Consider the following 10211-nt stretch of genomic DNA (forward strand, 5'->3'; position numbering starts at 1 on the left):
ATGGGCTGGGGGACGGCGACGCCGGTTTTTGGTGGGCACAGGTCGTAGCAAGACATCTTTGTGTGAGAGAGCTGAGCCTGAAACACACAGCACCAACAACATGTCGTGAATTTGGAGGAGATAACCTAGCTGTGCAGTGCCCTCTTCCCAGGGCTGCCCTGAAGCTGGAAAGGCCATAGCAACCACCATGACCTCAGTGCCCACCGCTTGCCCTTAGCCCAAACAGCCCCCCTCAGTGCCCTCATCTCTACAGACCGAGGGCACACAAAGACTCCCCGAGAGCCTGGCTCTGCGAGTCACGGCCACGGGGATCCCTCCTCCTCTCGCTGTGGCTCAGCCCGCCCTGGCCATACAAGGCAGCTGCCACACGCCTGTTGCCCTCACAGCTCTCCTGGCCAGGGAGGCCCAAAGCTGGTCCCTGCCACAGGAGGCAGAGACACACAGGCACCCACCTTCCCTTTTCCTGAGCAGAGCGAGGCAGGAGCGATGGATGCCAGTGCTCACTGAGGGCAGAGCTTTTATGCCATGTGGCGAGAGTGAGGGGAGGAGCTGCTGAGTTGGGAGCAAGTGGCCTGTGACGGACGAGCCCCTGGTTCCTCCTTGTGTGGCACGGGGCTGTTGTGCTGACGCCGCTTCCTCAGTAGCCCCAACCTGCTCTATCAGCCCCTGCAATTACCCTGCTCGGGCGCTTGCCAGCTGCCATCTCATGGGCCAAATTAGCCCCGGTGTCTTTTCATTATCTCGGTGTGTAAGAGGGCACGCAGCGTGACAAAGGCTGACTGCAAGCGCCCTGCGTGCCAGAGCTCTTGCCCAAGGGCTTGGTCTCGGGGTGGATGCATGCCATCTTTGCATAGCCACTGGGAAGGCCAGGGTCCTGGCATTGACCAAGAAGGCACCTCACAAATGCCTCCCGCATACCGGTGACCGCATGACATACGCCGTGTGGCTGTAATCTACAGAGGTGCGAGGTTACGAAATGGCACAGCAAAGGCACTCCTCTGCGGCACTGCCTGCTCAGCACGATGCATCACTCGCAAGTCCAACAGAGCCAGCCTCCCTCTGCCTGCAGGCGTTGGTCATCGACCTCAGCCAGTCTGGGGCAGAAAGACCCCTCATGCTCTTCCCTCCTGAGCTGCATGGTGCAAAGATCACAGATCCCCCCTGATCCCACACGGCACAAATTCGTGCCAGCTCTGCCCGAGCCCCGCTGGTACTTCAGAGGTGTCCCAGGAGACCCATTGCTGGAGGCCGGTGCTGGGGAGAGGCTCCCCTCGGGATACTGGGAAGCTGGGAGTCCCATCTGAAGGCTCAGCTGCAGCTGCCCCTGGTGGGCTCAGGGACAACTCTCCTCCCAGCAGAGCCCAACTGTAGGCGCAGGGCAGAGATGTCTTCCCAGGGCAGAGCACAGGGCAGGCAGGAGCTACAGAAGCACAGCCCTCTCCTGCCATGCGCAGCCCCCAGCAGGGAGATGCTGCTGCCACAGCAGAAAGAGCAGGAAAGGCTCTGAGGCATTGTGTGCTGCTGTGGCGAGGGGATGCTGACTCAGGGAGGGCCAGTAGCTGGACAGCGCCGTTGTCACCATTGTCATCGGCAGGAGGGAGTGTCGCCTCTGCACATTGGCCCACGGGGTGCTGAGCAATGGCGGGGATGGTATAAAAGCTCTGCCTCTGCCAGGCTCTCCCATCCTCTGCTCTGGCCGCCTTCTCCTTGGGGAACAAGGTAAGTCTGGGAGCGCTTCTCCTCCTGGCCCCCTGAGCCAGTCCCTCCACCTCAGGCACTCCCCTCTACTGCACTCTTGCTATCTCTGTTCTCTTGCAGAGCACCATCCAAACCCACACAAAGATGTCTTGCTATGACCTGTGCCCACCAAAAACCGGCATCGCCGTCCCCCAGCCCATCGCTGAGAGCTGCAACGAGCTGTGCGCCCGGCAGTGCCCCGACTCGTCAGCCTTCATCCAGCCGCCCCCCGTCGTCGTCACCTTCCCCGGCCCCATCCTCAGCTGCTTCCCCCAGCAAGCCGTGGTGGGCTCCTCTGGAGCACCCGCCTTTGGGGGCTCCCTGGGGCTGGGCGGCCTCTACGGTGCCGGGGCCACGCAGGGCTCAGGGGGCCTCTGCACCTTTGGCAGACCCTACGCTTCTCCCGCCTGCAGCCCTTGCGCCCTGCCCCGCTACAGCAGGAAGCTCTGGGACAACTGTGGGCCCTGCTAGACTGAGCCCCAGAAAACCCAGAGACCCTGGGCCATCTCAGCCTCACTTCTCCTCTCCTTGTCCCTCCCTTCTTCTCTCTCCATGCTGCCTCTCCTCCTCCTTGCTCCTGCCCATCCCCAGAGGCACGAAGCCACCATCCACCCACAGGGCACTTGCTTGTCTCTCCAACAGCCACTGCCTGGCAGAAGCCTGAAGGAACAGCTCTCTTGAAGCCCACAGGGACAACCTGCTTGCCTGTGCCTTATGTGTCTTTCTCCACTGGTTGTTTGCTGCACTTACAATAAAAGAATCCTGCATCTAACACCTCTCTCTTTGTTTTTCGTTTCACCGAGCCACGTGGTTTGCAGGGCTCCCTCGCCCTGCATGTGACCCCGCCCATCTGGGCCAGGGCAGTCTCTCTGTCCCAGCAGATCCAGGCTGAGCTGCCTTTGGGGAGACCCCACAGCCGTGGCAGCTCTGTCCACATAAGGTCCCACAGCTGAGCTCAAAGGGCCCTGCCTGAACAGACAGATCTGCTGCCTGCAGGACCTGAAGCCCTTGGGCATTTGCAGACCTCAAGCTTCCCTGGGCATGAGTGTGACTGCCCCAGGGGCTGTGAGCCACCCAGGGGCAATGCGTGTTGTGACTCCACCCCCTTCGTGCCTCCACAGCTCTGTCTGAGCCCCTGGGGGAGAAAGCAATGGGGACGCTTCCCTTTCCTCTTCCCTATCCCGTTCCCTTTCCTCTTCTCTTTCTTCTTCTTCTTTCCCTTTCTTTCTTCTTCTTCTTCTTTTCATTCTCCTTCACAGTCCACTTCCCTTTCCCCATCTTCTCATCTGTCCTTCTGCTGTACTCTCTTATCCTTCACCTTCGCTTTCCCCATCCTTTTGTCCTTCCCCTTCTCACCCCCAACACAGGCCAACTCTGCCACAGACAGAAAATGACAGAAATAACTGCCTGATTCCTGGGGCAGGAGCCTTTGCAGGGCATCTTGTCATGCTGCCACCTCAGCAGGGTCACCCAGAGCCGGCTGCCCAGCACTGTGTCCACACAACTTTGTCTCCAAGAACAGAAATGCCACAACCTCCTGAGACAACCTGTGCTCGCGCTCGGTCACCCTCACAGTGCCAAAAGAGTTTTGCGCTTTTGAGGCAGAGCCTCCTGTGTTTCAGCTGGTGCCCATTGCCTCTTGTCCTGGCACTGGACACCTCTGACAAGAGCCTGGACGCATCTTCTTGATGCCTTCCCTTCAGGCATCTGTGCACATTGATAAGAAACCCCCGGTCCTCCTCGGAGACAGGAGGAACAGTTGCAGAACTCTGAGACTCTCCCCGGGAGAGAGCTGCTCCCTGTCCCTTCATCATTGTTGTGGTTTAACCCCAGCTGGCACCTAAAGAGCCCAGAGCAGCTCGCTCACTCCTCCGCTGCTGGGATGGGTGAGTGAATCGGAGGGCTAAAAGTGAGAAATCTGGTGTGTTGGGATAAAGAGAGCTTAAGAAGTAAAGGAAAAGCCTTGCATGCCTGTCAAGCAAATAAGGAATTCATTTTCTACTTGGCATTAGTGGCAGGTGTTCAGCCATCTCCAGGACAGCAGGGCGGCCACACTGGCAATGGTTACTTGGGAGACAAATGCCATCACTCCCAAGATCCTCCTTCCTTCTTCTTCCCCCAGCTTTCTATTGCTGAGCATGATGTCCTATGTCATGGAATATTGACGGTCATTCCCCAGGTGTGAGGTTAAACAGTAGCTCTCATCCAGCCTCCTCTGTGCAGATGCCTGAAGATTCTCCTGTGCTTCTGCAGAGCACTGGAACCTTGTAGAGTTGGTGCTGCTCCTGGGCTCAGAAGATGAAGTGATGGAGCACTGAATGCACCTACCCTGCTCCCTGCCCTCTGCCCTTTCCCCAGCTCCTGCAAGTCCCACCACAAGGCTCTCTTTCCCCTGCCTGCTGCCTGCGTCCTCCCTCCCTCTCCTAGCACTTCCCACCCTCACCTCCCTTGGGCATCTAGAACCCAGCATTTACCCTCCCACAGCTGCTGGGCACCTACCGCCGGGGTTTCCCAAGCTTGGGACAATGAGGGAGTGAGACATGACTTGGATGCAGGAAAACTTTATTGTGCCCAGAGGGGCAAGACAGGCTGTCAGGCAGACCGTGGGCAAGATCAGAGAGGCTGGTTACCACGTATTGTGGGAGGCAGAGAAATCTTCTCCAGAGCATGGCTTTCCACTCCAGATGCCCTCTTGGTGCAGCATTCCAGATCCTGAGGACTTGGTCCTGCAGCCTCACAGAGCCCTTCAAGTCCACGTCCTGCCCCATCCAACAGCTGGGAGGAGAAAGGAGGGGAGGGGAGCAGAAGGCAGGCAACGGGGGCAGCAATGGGGCTGAGGGTGTGTGGCACAGCCAGCTACCCAGGCGTTGGCTGGGACTGGGGTTGCTCAGCACTGGTCAGTGCCTCGTGCCCGCCAGCACAGCCCTGCATGGGGGTGGTGTTGGTGTTTGAGCTGGGGCCAGTGCCTGGGGCTGGGCTACGTCTAGCAGGGCCCACAGGTGTCCCAGAGCTTCCTGCTGTAGCGGGGCAGGGCGCAAGGGCTGCAGGCGGGAGAAGCGTAGGGTCTGCCAAAGGTGCAGAGGCCCCCTGAGCCCTGCGTGGCCCCGGCACCGTAGAGGCCCCCCAGCCCCAGGGAGCCCCCAAAGGCAGGTGCTCCAGAGGAGCCCACCACGGCTTGCTGGGGGAAGGAGCTGAGGATGGGGCCGGGGAAGGTGACGACGACGGGGGGCGGCTGGATGAAGGCCGACGAGTCGGGGCACTGCCGGGCGCACAGCTCGTTGCAGCTCTCAGCGATGGGCTGGGGGACGGCGACGCCGGTTTTTGGTGGGCACAGGTCGTAGCAAGACATCTTTGTGTGAGAGAGCTGAGCCTGAAACACACAGCACCAACAACATGTCGTGAATTTGGAGGAGATAACCTAGCTGTGCAGTGCCCTCTTCCCAGGGCTGCCCTGAAGCTGGAAAGGCCATAGCAACCACCATGACCTCAGTGCCCACCGCTTGCCCTTAGCCCAAACAGCCCCCCTCAGTGCCCTCATCTCTACAGACCGAGGGCACACAAAGACTCCCCGAGAGCCTGGCTCTGCGAGTCACGGCCACGGGGATCCCTCCTCCTCTCGCTGTGGCTCAGCCCGCCCTGGCCATACAAGGCAGCTGCCACACGCCTGTTGCCCTCACAGCTCTCCTGGCCAGGGAGGCCCAAAGCTGGTCCCTGCCACAGGAGGCAGAGACACACAGGCACCCACCTTCCCTTTTCCTGAGCAGAGCGAGGCAGGAGCGATGGATGCCAGTGCTCACTGAGGGCAGAGCTTTTATGCCATGTGGCGAGAGTGAGGGGAGGAGCTGCTGAGTTGGGAGCAAGTGGCCTGTGACGGACGAGCCCCTGGTTCCTCCTTGTGTGGCACGGGGCTGTTGTGCTGACGCCGCTTCCTCAGTAGCCCCAACCTGCTCTATCAGCCCCTGCAATTACCCTGCTCGGGCGCTTGCCAGCTGCCATCTCATGGGCCAAATTAGCCCCGGTGTCTTTTCATTATCTCGGTGTGTAAGAGGGCACGCAGCGTGACAAAGGCTGACTGCAAGCGCCCTGCGTGCCAGAGCTCTTGCCCAAGGGCTTGGTCTCGGGGTGGATGCATGCCATCTTTGCATAGCCACTGGGAAGGCCAGGGTCCTGGCATTGACCAAGAAGGCACCTCACAAATGCCTCCCGCATACCGGTGACCGCATGACATACGCCGTGTGGCTGTAATCTACAGAGGTGCGAGGTTACGAAATGGCACAGCAAAGGCACTCCTCTGCGGCACTGCCTGCTCAGCACGATGCATCACTCGCAAGTCCAACAGAGCCAGCCTCCCTCTGCCTGCAGGCGTTGGTCATCGACCTCAGCCAGTCTGGGGCAGAAAGACCCCTCATGCTCTTCCCTCCTGAGCTGCATGGTGCAAAGATCACAGATCCCCCCTGATCCCACACGGCACAAATTCGTGCCAGCTCTGCCCGAGCCCCGCTGGTACTTCAGAGGTGTCCCAGGAGACCCATTGCTGGAGGCCGGTGCTGGGGAGAGGCTCCCCTCGGGATACTGGGAAGCTGGGAGTCCCATCTGAAGGCTCAGCTGCAGCTGCCCCTGGTGGGCTCAGGGACAACTCTCCTCCCAGCAGAGCCCAACTGTAGGCGCAGGGCAGAGATGTCTTCCCAGGGCAGAGCACAGGGCAGGCAGGAGCTACAGAAGCACAGCCCTCTCCTGCCATGCGCAGCCCCCAGCAGGGAGATGCTGCTGCCACAGCAGAAAGAGCAGGAAAGGCTCTGAGGCATTGTGTGCTGCTGTGGCGAGGGGATGCTGACTCAGGGAGGGCCAGTAGCTGGACAGCGCCGTTGTCACCATTGTCATCGGCAGGAGGGAGTGTCGCCTCTGCACATTGGCCCACGGGGTGCTGAGCAATGGCGGGGATGGTATAAAAGCTCTGCCTCTGCCAGGCTCTCCCATCCTCTGCTCTGGCCGCCTTCTCCTTGGGGAACAAGGTAAGTCTGGGAGCGCTTCTCCTCCTGGCCCCCTGAGCCAGTCCCTCCACCTCAGGCACTCCCCTCTACTGCACTCTTGCTATCTCTGTTCTCTTGCAGAGCACCATCCAAACCCACACAAAGATGTCTTGCTATGACCTGTGCCCACCAAAAACCGGCATCGCCGTCCCCCAGCCCATCGCTGAGAGCTGCAACGAGCTGTGCGCCCGGCAGTGCCCCGACTCGTCAGCCTTCATCCAGCCGCCCCCCGTCGTCGTCACCTTCCCCGGCCCCATCCTCAGCTGCTTCCCCCAGCAAGCCGTGGTGGGCTCCTCTGGAGCACCCGCCTTTGGGGGCTCCCTGGGGCTGGGCGGCCTCTACGGTGCCGGGGCCCACGCAGGGCTCAGGGGGCCTCTGCACCTTTGGCAGACCCTACGCTTCTCCCGCCTGCAGCCCTTGCGCCCTGCCCCGCTACAGCAGGAAGCTCTGGGACAACTGTGGGCCCTGCTAGACTGAGCCCCAGAAAACCCAGAGACCCTGGGCCATCTCAGCCTCACTTCTCCTCTCCTTGTCCCTCCCTTCTTCTCTCTCCATGCTGCCTCTCCTCCTCCTTGCTCCTGCCCATCCCCAGAGGCACGAAGCCACCATCCACCCACAGGGCACTTGCTTGTCTCTCCAACAGCCACTGCCTGGCAGAAGCCTGAAGGAACAGCTCTCTTGAAGCCCACAGGGACAACCTGCTTGCCTGTGCCTTATGTGTCTTTCTCCACTGGTTGTTTGCTGCACTTACAATAAAAGAATCCTGCATCTAACACCTCTCTCTTTGTTTTTCGTTTCACCGAGCCACGTGGTTTGCAGGGCTCCCTCGCCCTGCATGTGACCCCGCCCATCTGGGCCAGGGCAGTCTCTCTGTCCCAGCAGATCCAGGCTGAGCTGCCTTTGGGGAGACCCCACAGCCGTGGCAGCTCTGTCCACATAAGGTCCCACAGCTGAGCTCAAAGGGCCCTGCCTGAACAGACAGATCTGCTGCCTGCAGGACCTGAAGCCCTTGGGCATTTGCAGACCTCAAGCTTCCCTGGGCATGAGTGTGACTGCCCCCAGGGGCTGTGAGCCACCCAGGGGCAATGCGTGTTGTGACTCCACCCCCTTCGTGCCTCCACAGCTCTGTCTGAGCCCCTGGGGGAGAAAGCAATGGGGACGCTTCCCTTTCCTCTTCCCTATCCCGTTCCCTTTCCTCTTCTCTTTCTTCTTCTTCTTTCCCTTTCTTTCTTCTTCTTCTTCTTTTCATTCTCCTTCACAGTCCACTTCCCTTTCCCCATCTTCTCATCTGTCCTTCTGCTGTACTCTCTTATCCTTCACCTTCGCTTTCCCCATCCTTTTGTCCTTCCCCTTCTCACCCCCAACACAGGCCAACTCTGCCACAGACAGAAAATGACAGAAATAACTGCCTGATTCCTGGGGCAGGAGCCTTTGCAGGGCATCTTGTCATGCTGCCACCTCAGCAGGGTCACCCAGAGCCGGCTGCCCAGCACTGTGTCCACACAACTTTGTCTCCAAGAACAGAACAGAAATGCCACAACCTCCTGAGACAACCTGTGCTCGCGCTCGGTCACCCTCACAGTGCCAAAAGAGTTTTGCGCTTTGTGAGGCAGAGCTCTCCTGTGTTTCAGCTGGTGCCCATTGCATCTTGTCCTGGCACTGGACACCTCTCTGACAAGAGCCTGGACGCATCTTCTTGATGCCTTCCCTTCAGGCATCTGTGCACATTGATAAGAAACCCCCGTCCTCCTCGGAGACAGGAGGAACAGTTGCAGAACTCTGAGACTCTCCCCGGGAGAGAGCTTGCTCCCCTGTCCCTTCATCATTGTTGTGGTTTAACCCCAGCTGGCACCTAAAGAGCCCAGAGCAGCTCGCTCACTCCTCCGCTGCTGGGATGGGTGAGTGAATCGGAGGGCTAAAAGTGAGAAATCTGGTGTGTTGGGATAAAGAGAGCTTAAGAAGTAAGAGAGAAAAGCCTTGCATGCCTGTCAAGCAAATAAGAATTCATTTTCTACTTGGCATTAGCGGCAGGTGTTCAGCCATCTCCAGGACAGCAAGGGCGGCCACACTGGCAATGGTTACTTGGGAGACAAATTGCCATCACTCCCAAGATCCTCCTTCCTTCTTCTTCCCCCAGCTTTTCTATTGCTGAGCATGATGTCCTAATGTCATGGAATATTGACGGTCATTTCCCCAGGTGTGAGAGTTAAACAGTAGCTCTCATCCAGCCTCCTCTGTGCAGATGCCTGAAGATTCTCCTGTGCTTCTGCAGAGCACTGGAACCTTGTAGAGTTGGTGCTGCTCCTGGGCTCAGAAGATGAAGTGATGGAGCACTGAATGCACACCTACCCTGCTCCCTGCCCTCTGCCCTTTCCCAGCTCCTGCAAGTCCCACCACAAGGCTCTCTTTCCCCTGCCTGCTGCCTGCGTCCTCCCTCCCTCTCCTAGCACTTCCCACCCTCACCTCCCTTGGGCATCTAGAACCCAGCATTTACCCTCCACAGCTGCTGGGCACCTACCGCCGGGGTTTCCCAAGCTTGGGACAATGAGGGAGTGGAGACATGACTTGGATGCAGGAAAACTTTATTGTGCCCAGAGGGGCAAGACAGGCTGTCAGGCAGACCGTGGGCAAGATCAGATAGAGGCTGGTTACCACGTATTCGTGGGAGCAGAGAAATCTTCTCCAGAGCATGGCTTTCCACTCTCAGAGTGCCCTCTTGGTGCAGCATTCCAGATCCTGAGGACTTGGTCCTGCAGCCTCACTAGAGCCCTTCAAGTCCACGTCCTGCCCCATCCAACAGCTGGGAGGAGAAAGGAGGGGAGGGGAGCAGAAGGCAGGCAACGGGGGCAGCAATGGGGCTGAGGGTGTGTGGCACAGCCAGCTACCCAGGCGTTGGCTGAGACTGGGGTTACTCAGCACTGGTCAGTGCCTCGTGCCCCGCCAGCACAGCCCTGCATGGGGGTGGTGTTGGTGTTTGAGCTGGGGGCCAGTGCCTGGGGGCTGGGCTGCGTCTAGCAGGGCCCACAGGTGTCCCAGAGCTTCCTGCCTGTAGCGGGGCAGGGCGCAAGGGCTGCAGGCGGGAGAAGCGTAGGGTCTGCCACAAGGTGCAGAGGCCCCCCTGAGCCCTGCGTGGCCCCGGCCACTCGTAGAGGGCCCCACAGCCCCAGGGAGCCCCCAAAGGCAGGTGCTCCAGAGGAGCCCACCACGGCTTGCTGGGGGAAGGAGCTGAGGATGGGGCCGGGGAAGGTGACAGACGACGGGGGGCGGCTGGATGAAGGCCGACGAGTCGGGGCACTGCACGGGCCGCACAGCTCGTTGCAGCTCTCAGCGATGGGCTGGGGGACGGCGACGCCGGTTTTCGGTGGGCACAGGTCGTAGCAAGACATCTTTGTGTGAGAGAGCTGAGCCTGAAACACACAGCACCAAACAACATGTCGTGAATTT

The 10211-nt window shown here is 59.5% G+C and overlaps 2 protein-coding genes and 1 pseudogene across 2 annotated transcripts; 2 read left to right on the forward strand and 1 right to left on the reverse strand.

The window, feature by feature from the left end:
• Positions 1-1842: 1842 nt before the first annotated feature.
• LOC141936480 (feather keratin 3-like) lies at positions 1843-2208 on the forward strand. Its single transcript, XM_074853463.1, has one exon. It carries the CDS (start codon positions 1843-1845, stop codon positions 2206-2208), a length of 366 nt encoding a protein of 121 aa, XP_074709564.1.
• A 2512-nt stretch (positions 2209-4720) lies between these two features.
• Positions 4721-5946, reverse strand: LOC141936162 (uncharacterized). Its single transcript, XM_074852887.1, has 4 exons — positions 5811-5946; positions 5483-5629; positions 5235-5242; positions 4721-5107 (listed from the first exon to the last, which is right to left on the reverse strand). Exons 1-4 carry the CDS (start codon positions 5944-5946, stop codon positions 4721-4723), a joined length of 678 nt encoding a protein of 225 aa, XP_074708988.1.
• A 926-nt stretch (positions 5947-6872) lies between these two features.
• On the forward strand, positions 6873-7239 carry LOC141936465 (feather keratin 4-like; annotated as a pseudogene).
• Positions 7240-10211: the final 2972 nt, after the last annotated feature.

Source organism: Strix uralensis, chromosome 32 (genome assembly GCF_047716275.1).
Source record: "Strix uralensis isolate ZFMK-TIS-50842 chromosome 32, bStrUra1, whole genome shotgun sequence".
NCBI classification, from domain to species: domain Eukaryota; kingdom Metazoa; phylum Chordata; class Aves; order Strigiformes; family Strigidae; genus Strix; species Strix uralensis.

Bases quoted from the DNA above. Each gene is read 5' to 3' on its own strand.
- LOC141936480 (XM_074853463.1), top strand. From the start codon at position 1,843: ATGTCTTGCTATGACCTGTGCCCACCAAAAACCGGCATCGCCGTCCCC.
- LOC141936162 (XM_074852887.1), bottom strand. From the start codon at position 5,946: ATGCGGGAGGCATTTGTGAGGTGCCTTCTTGGTCAATGCCAGGACCCT. The intron at 5,630-5,810 runs GTCAGCCTTTGT...GTGCCACACAAG, and splicing joins TGGCACGCAGGGCGCTTGCA to GAGGAACCAGGGGCTCGTCC.